Source organism: Scyliorhinus torazame, chromosome 11, assembly GCF_047496885.1.
Source record: "Scyliorhinus torazame isolate Kashiwa2021f chromosome 11, sScyTor2.1, whole genome shotgun sequence".
Lineage (NCBI taxonomy): Eukaryota > Metazoa > Chordata > Chondrichthyes > Carcharhiniformes > Scyliorhinidae > Scyliorhinus > Scyliorhinus torazame.
In genome coordinates, this window is record NC_092717.1 from 256,064,978 (window position 1) to 256,079,977 (window position 15,000).

General features: G+C 42.9%; 1 protein-coding gene across 3 annotated transcripts in view; it reads left to right on the forward strand.

The window, feature by feature from the left end:
- Positions 1-9,388: 9,388 nt before the first annotated feature.
- The window catches only part of LOC140385925 (uncharacterized), a 7,204-nt gene continuing 1,592 nt past the window's right edge, over positions 9,389-15,000 (forward strand). The window contains exons 1-4 of one of the 3 annotated variants that reach the window (XM_072468577.1): positions 9,389-9,519; positions 9,920-9,989; positions 10,064-10,120; positions 12,100-15,000. The exon at positions 12,100-15,000 is cut by the window's right edge and continues 930 nt beyond it. In XM_072468577.1, the coding sequence (XP_072324678.1) occupies positions 12,128-15,000 (2,873 nt within the window). In that variant the 5' untranslated portion in view covers positions 9,389-9,519; positions 9,920-9,989; positions 10,064-10,120; positions 12,100-12,127. The other 2 variants (XM_072468576.1, XR_011933494.1) reach the window with 2 other exon arrangements.

The window sequence follows — 15,000 nt, forward strand, 5'->3', positions numbered from 1 at the left end:
CCCTCTCCTCCCCACAATTCAACCTCGCGCGATCTTTCTCTTCCCCACAACTCAACCGAACCAGACCCCCCTTCCTCCCCACAACTCAACCTCATAGGCCCTAACTCCTCCCCATAACTAAACCTCACAGGTCCTTCCTCCTTCTGACAACTCAACCTCACCAGACCACCCCTTCCTCCCTACAACCCAACCCCATAGACCCCAAATCCTCCCCACAACTCTATCTCATAGGTCCTTTCTCTTCCCCACAACCCAACCTCACCAGACCACCTTCCTCCCTACAACTTAACCTCACAAGCCCCAACTCCTCTCCACAACTCAACCTCATAAGTCCCCTCTCCTCCCATAACTCAACCTCACAGATCCGTTCTCCTACCCACAACTCAATCTCACCAGACCCCCCTTCCTGCCCACAACTCAACCTCACAGGCCCCAATTCTTCCCCACAACCCAACATTATAGGTCCCCTCTCCTCCCCACAACTCAACCTCACAGGTCCTTTCTCCTCCCCACAACTTAACCTCACCAGACCCCCCTTCCTCCCCACAACTCAACCTCATAAGTCCTTTCTCCTCCCCACAACTCAACCTCATAGGCCCCCCTTCCTCCCCACAACTCAACCTTACAGGCCCCAACTCCTTCCCACAACTCAACCCCATGGATCCCCTCTCCTTTCCACAATTTAACCTCACAGGTCCTTTCTCCTACCGACAACTCAACCTCACCAGACCCCCCTTCCTCCCCACAACTTAAACTTACACGCCCCTACTTCTCTCCACAACTAAATCTCATAGGTCACCTCTCCTTCCCATAACTCAACCTCACAGGTCCTTTCTCCTTCCCACAACTCAACCTCACCAGACCCTCCTTCCTCCTCACAACTCAACCTCGCAGACCATAACTGCTCCCCATAACTCAACCTCATGAATCCCCTCTTCTTCCCACAACTCAACCTCACAGGTCCTTCCTCCTCCTTATAACCCAACCTCACCAGTTTATTTATTTTTTTCCCCCCCACAACTTAACCTCATACACCACAACTCCTCCCCACAACTCAACCTTAGGTATTCTCCTCTCCTCCCCACAACTCAACCTCATAGATCCTTTCCCCTCCCCACAACTCAACCACACCAGACCCCCCTTCCTCCCCATAACTCAACCTCACAGGACCGAACTCCTACCCACAACTTAACCTCATAGGTCCCTTCTCCTCCCCACAACTCAACCTCACAGGTCCTTTCTCCTCCTTACAACTTAATCTCACCGGACCCCCCTTCCTCCCCACAACTCAATTTCATAGACCCCAACTCCTCACCACAACTCAACCCCATACGTCCCCGCTCCTCCCCACAACTCAATCTCACAGGTCTTTTCTCCTCCCCACAACTTAACCTTACCAGACCCCCCTTCCTTTCCACAACTTAACCTCATAGATCACCTCTCCTCCCCACAACTCAACCTCACAGGTCTTTTCTCCTCCCCACGAATCAACCTCACCAGATCCCCCTTCCTCCCCAAAACTCAACCTCACAAGTCCTTTTTGCTCCCCACAACTCAACCTCATAGGCTCCCTTTCCTCCCCACAACTCAACCTCACAGTTCCTTTCTCCTCCCCACAACTCAACCGTACCAGACCCCCCTTCCTCCCCACAACTCAACCTCACAGGTCCTAACTCCTCCCCACAAATTAACCTCATAAATCCCCTCTCTTCCCCACAACTCAACCTCACAGGCCCTTTCTCCTCCCCTCAGCTCAACCGCACCATACCCCCTTTCCTCCCCACAACTCAACCGCACCCGACCCCCTTTTCCTTCCCACATCTCAACCTCACAGGCCCCAACTCCTCCCCACAACTCAACCTGACAGGTCCTTTCTCTTCCCCACAACTCAACCTCATAGGTCCTTCTCCTCCCCACAATTCAACCGTACCAGACCCCCCTTCCTCCCCACAACTCAACCTCACAGGCCCCAACTCCTCTCCACAACTCAACTTCATAAGTCCCCTCTCCTCCCACAACTCAACCTCACAGATCCTTTCTTCTCCACACAACTCAACCTCGCCAGACCTCCCTTCTTCCCCATTACTCAACCTCACAGACCCCAACTCCTCCCCACAACTCAACCTCACAGTCCCCCTCTCCTCCCCATAACTCAACCTCACAAGTCCTTTCTCCTCCCCACAACTCAACCTCACCAGACCCCCCCTTCCTCCCCACAACTCAACCTCACAGGCCCCAACTCTTCCCCACAACTCAACCTTATAGGTCCCCTCTCTTCCCCACAATTCGACCTCACAGGTCCTTTCTTCTCCCCACAACCCAACCTCACTAGACGCCTCTTCCTCCCCACAACTCAACCTCACAGGTCCCAACTCCTCTCCACAACTCAATCTCAGAGGTCCCCTCTCCTCTCCACAACTAAACCTGATAGATTACCTCTCCTTCCCACAACTTAACCTCACAGGTCCTCTCTCCTCCCCACATACTCAACCTCACCAGACCCCCCTTCTTCCCCATAACTCAACCTCATAGGCCCCAACTCCCCCCCACAACTCAACCTCATAGATTCCCTCTCGTCCCCACAACTCAACCTCACAAGTCCTTTCTCCTTCCTACAACTCAATGCTCACCCGACCCTCCTTCCTCCCCACAACTCAACCTCATAGTTCCCCTCTCCTCCCCACAACTCAACTTCACAGGTCCTTTCTTTTCCCCCCCCCCACAACTCAACCTCACCAAACCCCCTTTCTCCCCACAACTCAACCTCACAGGTCCTTTCTCCTACCCACAACTCAAACTCACCAGACCCCCTTTCTCCCCACGACTCAATCTCACAAGCCCCAATTCCTCCCCACAACTCAAACTTATAGATTCCCTCTCCTCCCCACAACTGAACCTCACAAGTCCTTTCTCCTCCCCACAACTCAACCTCACCAGACCCTCCTTCCTCCCCACAATTCAACCTCGCAGGCCATAACTGCTCCCCATAACTCAACCTCATAGATCCCCTCTTCTTCCCACAACTCAACCTCACAGGTCCTTTCTCCTCCCTATAACCCAATCTCACCAGTTTATTTTTTTTCCCCCCACAACTCAACTTCATAGACCACAACTCCTCCCCACAACTCAACCTCAGGGATTCCCCTCTCCTCCCCACAACTCAACCTCATGGATCCTTTCTCCTCCCCACAACTCCACTGCATCAGAACCCCCTTTCCTCCCCATAACTCAACCTCACAGGACCCAACTCCTCCCCACAACTCAACTTCATAGGTCCTCTCTCCTCCCCACAACTCAACCTCATAGGTCTTTCTTCCTCCCCACAATCTTAACCTCACCAGACCCCCCTTCCTCCCCACAACACATACCTTACAGGCCCCAACTCCTCTCCACAACTAAATTTCATAGGCCACCTCTCCTTCCCACAACTCAACCTCACAGGTCCTCTCTCCTCCCCACAACTCAACTTTACCAGATCCCCCTTCTTCCCCACAACTCAACCTCACTGGTCCTAACTCCTCCCCACAAATTAACCTCATGAATCCCCCCCTCCTCCCCACAACTCAACCTCATAAGTCCTTTCTCCTCCCCACAACCCAACCTCACCAGACCCCCCTTCCTCCCCACAACTCAACCTCACTGGTCCTAACTCCTCCCCACAAATTAACCTCATAAATCCCCTCTCTTCCCCACAACTCAAACTCACGGGCCCTTTCTCCTCGCCTTAACTCAACCGCACCACACCCCCCTTCCTCCCCACAACTCAACCTCACCCGACCCCCTTTCCTCCCCACATCTCAACTTCACAGGCCCCAACTCCTCCCCACAACTCAACCTCACAGTTCCTTTCTCTTCCCCACAACTCAACCTCATAGGTCCTTTCTCCTCCCCACAATTCAACCGCACCAGATCCCCCTTCCTCCCCACAACTCAACCTCACAGGCCCCAACTCCCCTCCACAACTCAACTTCATAAATCCCCTCTCCTCCCACAACTTAACCTCACAAGTCATTTCTCTTCCCCACAACTCAACCTCACCAGAGCCCCCTCCCCTACAACTCAATCTCACAGGTCCTTTCTCCTCCCCACAACTTAACCTTACCAGACCCCCCTTCCTCCCCACAATTCAACCTCACAGACCCCAACTTCTCCCCACAACTCAACCTCATAAGTCCTCTCTCCTCCCCACAACTCAACCTCATAGGTCCTTTCTCCTCCCCACAATTCAACCGCACCAGATCCCCCTTCCTCCCCACAACTCAACCTTACAGGCCCCAACCCTTCCCCACAACTCAACCTTATAGGTCCCCTCTCCTCCCCACAATTCGACCTCATAGGTCCTTTCTCCTCCCCACAACCCAACCTCACTAGACCCCTCTTCCTCCCCACAACTCAACCTCACAGGTCCCAACTCCTCTCCACAACTCAATCTCAGAGGTCCCCTCTCCTCTCCACAACTAAACCTGATAGATCACCTCTCCTTCCCACAACTTAACCTCACAGGTCCTCTCTCCTCCCTACATACTCAACCTCACCAGACCCCACTTCTTCCCCATAATTCAACCTCATCGGCCCCAGCTCCCCCCCACAACTCAACCTCATAGATTCCCTCTCGTCCCCACAACTCAACCTCACAAGTCCTTTCTCCTTCCTACAACTCAAGTTCACCCGACCCCCCTTCCTCACCACAACTCAACCTCATAGTTCCCCTCTCCTCCCCACAACTTAACTTCACAGGTCCTTTCTCCCCCCCACAACTCAACCTCACCAGACCCCCTTTCTCCCCACAACTCAACCTCACAGGTCCTTTCTTCCTCCACACAACTTAACCTCACCAGACCCCCCTTCCTCCCCACAACACATACCTCACAGGCCCCAATTTTCCCCCCCACAATTTAACCTCATAGGTCCTTTCTCTTCCCCACAACTCAACCTTACCAGACCCCCTTCCTCCCCACAAATCAATCTCACAGGCCCCAACTCCTCCTGATAACTCAACCTCATAGGTCCCCTCTCCTCCCCACAACTCAACCTCACAGTTCCTTTCTCCTCCCCACAATTCAACCTTACTAGACCCCCCCTTCCTCCCTACAACTTAACCTCACAGGCCCCAACTCCTCCCCACAACTCAACCTCATAGGTCCCCTCTTCTCCCACAACTTAACCTCAAGTCCTTTCTCCTCCCCACAACTTATACCACACCAGACCCCCCTTCCTCCCCACAACTCAACCTCATAGACCCCAACTCCTCCCCACAACTCAACCTCATAGGTCCCCTTTCCTCCCCACAATTCAACCTCATACATCCCTTCTCCTCCCCACAACTTATACCACACCAGACCCCCCTTCCTCCCCAAAACTCAACCTCACAGGCCCCAACTCCTCCCCACAACTTAACCTCATAGACACCCTCTCCTCCCACTATTTAACCTCACAGATCCTTTCTCCTCCACATAACTCGACCTCACCGGAGCCCCCCCTTTTTTTCCCACAACTCAACCTTATAGACCCCAACTCCTCCCCACAATTCAACATCATAGATGCACTCTCCTCTCCACAATTCAAACTCAAGGGTCCTTTCTCCTCCCCACAACTCATCCTCACAAAACCACCCTTCCTTCCCACAACTTAACCTTACAGGCCCCAACTCCTCCACACAACTCAACCTCATAGGCCCCAACTCCCCACCACAACTCAACCTCATAGGTCCCCTCTCTTCCCCAGAACTCAACCTCACAAGTCCTTTCTCCTCCCCACAACTTAACCTCACCAGATCCCCTTTCCTCCCCACAACTCAACCTTACAGGCCCCAACTCCTCCACACAACTCAACCTCATAGGCCCCAACTCCTCACCACAACTCAACCTCATAGGTCCCCTCTCTTCCCCAGAACTCAACCTCACAAGTCCTTTCTCCTCCCCACAACTTAACCTCACCAGATCCCCTTTCCTTCCCACAACTCAACCTTACAGGCCCCAACTCCTCCACACAACTCAACCTCATAGGCCCCAACTCCTCACCACAACTCAACCTCATACGTCCCCTCTCTTCCCCAGAACTCAACCTCACAAGTCCTTTCTCCTCCCCACAACTTAACCTCACCAGACCCCCCTTCCTTCCCACAACTCAACCTCACAGGCCCCAACTACTCACCACAACTCAACCTCATAGGTCCACTCTCCTCCCTACAATTCAACCTCACAAGCCCTTTCTCCTCCCCACAACTTAACCTCACCAGACCCCCCTTCCTCCCCACAACTCAACCCCACAGGCTCCAACTCCTACCCACAACTCAACCTCATAGGTCCTCTCTCTTCCCCAGAACTCAAACTCGCAAGTCCTTTCTCCTCCCCACAACTTAACCTCACCAGACCTCACAGACCCCAACTCCTCCCCACATCTCAATCTCATAGATCCCCCCTCCTCCCCACAACTCAACCTCACAGGTTCATTCTCCTCCCTACAACTCAACCTTACTAGACTCCCCTTCCTCCCCACAACTCACCTCACAGGCCCAAACCCCTCCCCACAACTCAACCTCATAGTTCCCCTTTCCTCCCCACAACTCAACCTCACAGGTCCTTTCTTCTCCCCACAACTCAACCTCACAGGTCCTTTCTTCTCCCCACAACTCAACCTCACCATACTCCCCTTCCTCCCCACAACTTAACCTCAACTACTCCCCTTCCTCCCCACAACTCAACCTCATAGATCCCCTCTCCTTCCCACAACTCAACCTCACAGGTCCTTTCTCCTCCCTACAACTTAACCTCACATACCCCCTCTTCTCCCCACAACTCAATTTCACAGACCCCCCTTCCTATCCACAACTTAACTACACAGACCCCCCCTCCTCCCCACAACTTAACCTTATAGGACTCCCCTTTTCCCCACAACTCAACCTTACAGGCCCCCCTTCCTTCCCACAATTCAACCTCACAAGATCCCCCTCCTCCCTACAACTTAATCTCACAGACCCTCCCCCTCCTCCCCACAACTCAACTTTACAGAACCCCCCCCTCCCCATATTTTAATCTTATAGGGCCCCCCTTCTCCCCACGACTTAATCTCACAAGCCCCCTTCCTCCCCACAACTCAACCTCACAGACCCCCCTCCTCCCTACAACCCCCCCTCTCCACAACTCAACCTCACAGTTCCCCTTCCTCCCCACAACACAACCTCATAAGCCCCTCTTCTCCCCACAACTCAACCTCACAGACCTTTTTCCTCCCCACACCTCAACCTCACAAACCCCCCCCCTCCTCCCCACAACTCAACCTCATAGGCCTCCCTCCTCCCCACAACTCAACCTCACAGGCCCCTTTTCTCTCCCCCACATACCCCCTCATTCACAAACAGCCTACCCCTCCACAAACCCTGTTCCCCACTAAACCGTTTGCCCCCCTACATAAATCATGAAGCTTTAAACCCTGTTTAAATAAAATGATAACTATTCCCAGTTAGTTACATTAGGCAAGTTTTTAATAATTAGAAAATGATCTTTCTCCCTCACATATTTCTGATAATATTCCACCCTTTAATAAGCACAACCACCTCTAACAGATTGTATAAGTGCACATATTATTCAGTTTATGTGTATAATAATATCAAGACACACTTACACAATCCAAAGGACCTTGCTTTTCTCGAATCTTCCTAGTCCAGAATTATACGGGTCCACATACTGTACGGAACCTACAAAAAAATACACATTTCCATAAAGGACAAATATTTTCTGGAAAAACATTGGTTTATATTGTTAACCAAGTTTTTCTTCCCCCCATTACCCCTATATTATCCATTAACACTTCATCCTTGATTGACATAGTCCTGTCCTTAAAAAAAACCCTTGTCCTAACCATAGAAGCCCCTTCCCTCATCTGGGAACTCCTCCTACAGTAGAAACTTCCCTCATCCAACCTTCTCCCTCTACTCCAGCCCGGTCCAAAGCTTACCCATCACTCAAACCTAGTATGCACCCTCCACCCCAACCTTCCCATCCCCTCTACCAAAAGTAAAACCCCTCATTTTGCTTACAACCCCCACCTCGAAACTCCTATAAAAAACTTTGCAAAAAAACCCACCACGACCCACCCCAACAACCAATCACATCCCCCAGTTCTCTCCATAAAACTCCTTTCCATACAAACCCCAGATTTTTTAAAAAAAACTTTCCCCAAATAATATTTCTCCCTTCCCCTTTAAATATTCATACCATGAAAGGACTAAGATTTATAAAAAATGTTTTTAAAAAAAGAATAATAGCTCATAAGGACCAATTCACTGACTTTTTTCTCATAATTACTACTACAGGTCTTAACTGACGGTTTTTAAACTGACTGCAACACAGACACACATACCTGCTTTTCCCGTTTCACCAGTCACGCTGCGCACCCGACATAAATCCTCCGATATAAAATCTTTCAAACTAATTTTTCATAACGCAGTTCAGTATATAATTGATAGACACTATCCCCCTTTGTTTTATCTTCATAAAGTATAATTAATAAATCCAAAGATCTTCCATAAAACGAAGGTTTTGTTTTAAAAAAATAAACCCGATCCGCCATTTTAACTCCAGCCGAATATAAATTTTCCAGTAAATATACGTCCTAACAGCTTTGTTACTAACCTCGAGTCACGAACAAAGTTGACAGACAAAAGACCTTACCATTCTGTCTTCTCACAACACAAATTACTTCATTAATAACTCGGACTATTATCGGCGATTTCAGCGGCCGCTGGCCACCCGCCATCTTGGTAAAGACAGTTTAAACCGGCAGCCGAGCTTTCCAAGTTCCTGTCACTGCCCATTAAAATCTTTACTAACACACTTTTCTTTAAACACACTTTCCTCAATTACATTCAAAAACTTAAACATTTCTTTACGGAACTCAACCCGCCAAATTATTCTTTTTAATATAAAAAAATATAAATTCCCAATTAAACTACACGAATTAGTTATATATAACGAATCAATGATCAGATATTAAAAAATCAAACCAATTTCTTGTTCGTTTTTAACATTTCATAAAGGATCTTAGGCTATTAGCATTTTTTTGTTAATATAGATAGGATTAAAATTTATTACATAAATATGTGCTGAAGATGGAGAGTGGGATATCGATGAGATGTGTGATTTGATATGATTTCCTTTGGCCAATACGTTTACCAAATTAAATCACATGTTAACCAACATTCATTTTGATGGTTTACAAGACAGTTTAAATGACAATCAAAGGAGATCAAAAAGATAAAAAGCATTTTAAAATAATTAATAGCTCCATATTAATATTACAAAATGTACAATTCCTAATTTAAATATGCTAATTCTTTCAGGTATGTTGACGTTTATGACATCACAGTTTTTTTTAAAAAAAACGGTTTTATGCAGCTGTTACTGGCTGACAGTTGGTCAGAAGCTTCCAGACTCACTCCGGAGTAGGTTGCTTCACCAAATCCTCCATATTTCTACTACGTTTCAGAGAACATTTCTACTATTTTTGATTAATTCTGAGGTAAAACCATTTCAATAATTAATTACCTTTACCTAGTTAAAACTTTTTTTAAAAAATCTTTTAAATAAGGATTTTTTTAATGGAATTTTTTTAATTTTTTTAAAAAAAAGTAAGATTTTTGATTTGGAAATTTGTGCTACACATTTAGTGAGAGGAAGGCTCTTAGTGGACGAAAAACAGTCCCCTGATGAGCAGTAATGTCTGCGAAACATGTCGGGACCATTGTTTGCCTACAAAATAGGTTTTAGTAGCCCACATAAAGATCTGTACTCTCTACTTCGATGCAGATAGCACAAAATTTTTTTAAAAAGTGGTTTTTCACAAAAAATTTTTCCTCATTTTTTAATAAAAAAGAAATAATTTTTTCAAAAATCTTTAACATTTTGTAATATCTACAAAGGAAGATTCCCATCGTGACATAGCAGAGGGCTAGTCCATCAACCAGTTCGTTTCTCTACACAACTCTCCAGGTAGCATTTTTTAATACAAATATTTTTAATAAAAGTAAATATAAAGTCTAACAAGGAATGATTCCTTCCACTAGATAGTCCACTATTAGACTACATTCAAATTTCAAAAATCTCAGCAAAACCACTCTCAGGTATGTTATAATTTGGGAATAATTCCCAAAAACTTTAAGGCTATTTTCCAGTCTCGCGCCTGGTCGATCTCGTGCTCTCTATCTTTATCACATTAACGTAGTTTGATATACAATAATAATTAAATTAATATAGATACAACAATTTTAAATGGTTTGTATTTTAGGTTACATTTATTCGGTTTTTCCTCAAAAAAAAAAAAAAAAAAAAAAAAAAAAAAAAAAAAAAAAAAAAAAAAAAAAAATTTCATCGATAACTAATGTTACTTACATATAAAGTATTTAAAATTATATAAGAAATTAACTCTTTCTGTTTTATTTTAAGGATGAATACCACCATCCTTTTCACTGAAGAAAATTTCGATTTACCAGCAACCAAAATAATGTACAAAATGCTGCAATATATGCATCACCTGACGTTAACAGAAGGGAACATCCCCAAATATATAAAAAAAGTATCCAATACATTAATCAATTCAATTCGACCCATAGGAGTTACCCCGCAAATTAGCTCAAAATTAATAATAAATGCAAATAATTGGGCTCAAACTACCCAAACAATTGTTATAGACCATTATAAAACACACCTAAAAAAATTACTTAACAAATTAGAAAAAGATTTTGGGAAGGAGCGGCCACAAGAGGCATTTGATATGGCAAAAAGGTGGTATAACAAAAATTTCAGACAAAATGCAAGATTCGAGATTATTGAAAAAACTCATAACTACATTTTTAATTCGAATATTAACATTTCACCTATAGACACAAAGGTAATTGACCCTCCGGAAACACAGGACATAAATTCGGATTTCGAATATGCAGCACTAAGTCACAATGACAATTTTACACCTATACCACAAATCCCAACTTATACCACACACTTCGATCTACTAACAACCCCAGTCCAGTCACAATCAAGTGACGACGTAACTGACAGTCCAATTATAAAAATAACCGACGTTAGACACATACCAAATAAAATTTTACCCACTACCACGAATGACGAGACCAAATATATTATATTACAACACCCCCATACATTTTACAAAAATAAAAAATGGTTCTTAATACCAAAAAAGTCTGCTCTAATTATAGGTGACTCCAATCTATCCACTATTAAAAATTGCCCCAACCCCAATATTCAATTGGACAGTTTCCCACGCGCAAAATTCATCCACATTACCTCCGTTTTACATAAATTAAAATCCTGTCCCATAATAAATACAATAATATTTTCCATAGGTATTTTCAACCGTACACAAACATCTACCACTGCTATTAAACAATTACAAATCCTATTAAAAATAGCCGCACAAAAATTCCCCAGAACTAAAATTTTCATCACAGAAATCAATTTTAGCCGCAAACTTCCAGAAAAACAAATCCGAACAATTGTCACTTTAAATGACTTTATTAGAAATAAATGTTATATCCCAAGCATATCAAATAAAGTTTTTACTGTTTCACACAATAATATAACCTGGACAGACGACACAGCCATGGCCATTCTTCACAATTGGTTACAATATATTTGAGGGAAAAAAAAAAAAAAAAAAAAAAAAAAAAAAAAAAAAAAAAAAAAAAAAAAAAAATAAAATTAAATTACCCTAACTATACTTTAAAACTAACTATCGTCCATTTCTACCACCTTTTAGACATATACTGCAGTATCCATTTCTCCCCAAAAAACCTAGCTACTTTATATAGTAGTCTTAGGTAACAAACGGAGAATAAGAGTATCAAAAGTTTTTTTTCTTATGTAAACATTAAAATATGTATTGATATGTATATTATATTTGGTTTCCGTAAATATAAATGTTTATTGATAATTTAGTAAAAGTGTGAATAAAAATAATTATTTTTCCTAAAATATTTTATTAAAAATTGTCCAAGATTCTTAACTGTCATGTACTTGTACTTTCCTAATTATAAGTATATCTAACTTAAATATTTAATTTACAAAAAAAACATTTCTTTTCAAGGTAACCTGGATGTGGCGGTCATCACAAAATGAACAACAATACAATGAATCCCATTTATATCCGGACAAATACATTCATCCCAACCGTTAAAATAATTTTTAAAATGTTACAAAGTATGCACCAATTATCTATTCTTGAAGAGGACACCCCTACACACATTGTACAATTATCAAAGTCACTAATAGACTCAATAAAACCAGCAGGGTTAACTACTACAACAACAAATAGATTAACAATCAATGCAAACAATTGGGTTTATAACACTAAAGTTTTATTAATTCAACATTATAAAACAAACCTGAAAACATTATTTAATAAATTACAAAAAATTATCGATATAAATAGATGCGAGGAAGCTTTTTCAAAAGCTGTACAATGGCACAAAACAAAAGTTAAGAATAAATTCAGAACTAAAACAATCCAAAAAACAAAAGAATATATCTTGAACTTACAAAAGGTCTTAACATTGAAAGGATTAAAAACGACTACTTCTACAAAACAACAACAGGACAATCAACAAATTGCAGGATCACTTTCCGAACATACAGACATCTCAACACCAATAACATTACACAAAAAACAGCAAATACAAACACAAACAGTGCCAAGTACTTCTAAGAATTTAATTATGGAACACATAGTTTCATCCCCGTCATCTACACCGACATGTTCGAGTTTTCTAGGTCTTTTAAAAGCCCCTATCCAATCACTTACTTGGTCCTACAGAGCTGTTAGCCCAGAGATGGATAGACACAACCCTACACAGTCATTACAGACACACTCATCATCACCGGACACAACATTCCCCATGATACAAAAAGTAACTACAATATCTATGATACAACATCTTCACACAAATGACAAGAATGAAGATTGGCCATTTTTGCCACAAAAATCTACATTAATAATAGGAGATTCCAACCTCATGAAAATTAAACATTGTCCGGATCCAAACATACAATTCGACTGTTTTCCTGGAGCAAAATTTTCCCACATCAGTACTGTTCTAAACAAATTACAACCCTCTTCGAAAATACAAAAAGTGGTGTTATCAATTGGTATTGATAACCGCACACAAAAACCTTCCACTGCGATTAAACAACTCGAGATTCTATTGAATACTACAAAACAAAAATTCCCTAAAGCAGAGATTTTTATAGTTGAACTCAATTATAGTGCAAATCTCCCACAAGAACAGAAGAGGACCATCACAGCCTTGAACCAATACATTAACCAGCATTCTTTCATCCCAGCAATTCCGAATAGGTTTTTCCAGGTCCAGTTAGATAACATTCATTGGACGGACGAAACAGCTATAGCTATACTAAATAATTGGTTAACACACTTACATGGCAATAAAACGAGCCTACAAGAAGAACCACTCAATCTTAACAATACAATAGTTAACATATCAAGTACATTCAAACTTACCATGATACAAGAAAAAATTTTAAACAAAGGATTAACGTTTGTCCCAGTACAAAAGCCAGATAATACACAAATTCAAATAGATCTTGAAAGCTTTTTCAGAAGAATTAAAATCCTCAGTTTTTTTGAATATGCAACATCAGATGACAAACAACCCTTCCTACCTCAATCAAATTGGAACCCACCAGAACAAAAAATAGACCCAGAAATAAAAAGTTTCATCCAAAAAATTAATTCAGACATCACAAAAATCAAACAAGTAAAAGACAAACAAAACTTAACGAGAATGGAACGACAAGCAATCAGGCAGCTTAAATCTAACTTAGATATCATCATAAAGCCAGCAGACAAAGGAAATAATATTGTTGTTATGGATCGACAACAGTATCTTTTTGAAGCTTATCGACAACTTAACAACAAGGAGTACTACACTAAGTTATCAACACCAATATACCATCAAACATATGACCAGATTACAGGCTTGATGGTACAATTACACAATTTACAGTATATTACTGAAAAACAATTGGAATATTTTACACAATTACAACCCTTACCACGAATATTTTATCTCCTCCCAAAAATACATAAAAATCCGGAAACATGGACAGTTCCACATAAAATTCCCCCAGGTAGACCCATAGTCTCAGACTGCGGGAGCGAATCATATAGAATTGCAGAGTACATAGACTCATTTCTAAACCCCTTAGCCCAAAAACATCCGAGCTACATCAAAGACACCTTTCATTTCGTTGAAATTGTTAGATCCCTAAATCTCACTTCTAAAACAATGTTATTCACTATGGACGTTGACAGTCTCTACACCAACATTGAGACGGATAGAGGAATTGAGGCGGTGAGGAATATTCTTAAGAGACATTGGCAACCCAATAGACCAGATGCAATCCTCGTCCAATTATTACACTTAGGCCTAACGAGAAATGACTTTCAATTTAATAATGAACATTATTTACAGATTAAAGGTACAGCAATGGGAAAGAAATTTGCACCGGCCTATGCCAATATTTACATGGCGGAATGGGAACAAACAGTCTTCAAAAAGTGCCCCAAAACACCACTATGCTATTATAGATATCTAGATGATATATGGGGTGTTTGGACACACACACAATTGGAGTTTGAACAATTTGTACAGATCCTCAACAACCATCACGCATCTATTAAAATGAAGGTCATTTCACATGAACACACAATAGATTTTTTGGACACCACGGTATACAAAGTTATAAAGGATAATGGAGAATACAAATTAGCTACTAAAGTCTTCTTTAAATCTACAGACACACATGCACTCCTACACACCAATAGCCATCACCCAAAACACGTTTTTCGGGGCCTCATCAAATCACAATTGATAAGGTTCCACCGTATTTGCTCAGAAAACTCAGATTTTGAGACTGCAGTAAATACTCTATTCACAGCCTTACAACATAGAGGTTACACAAAAAGATT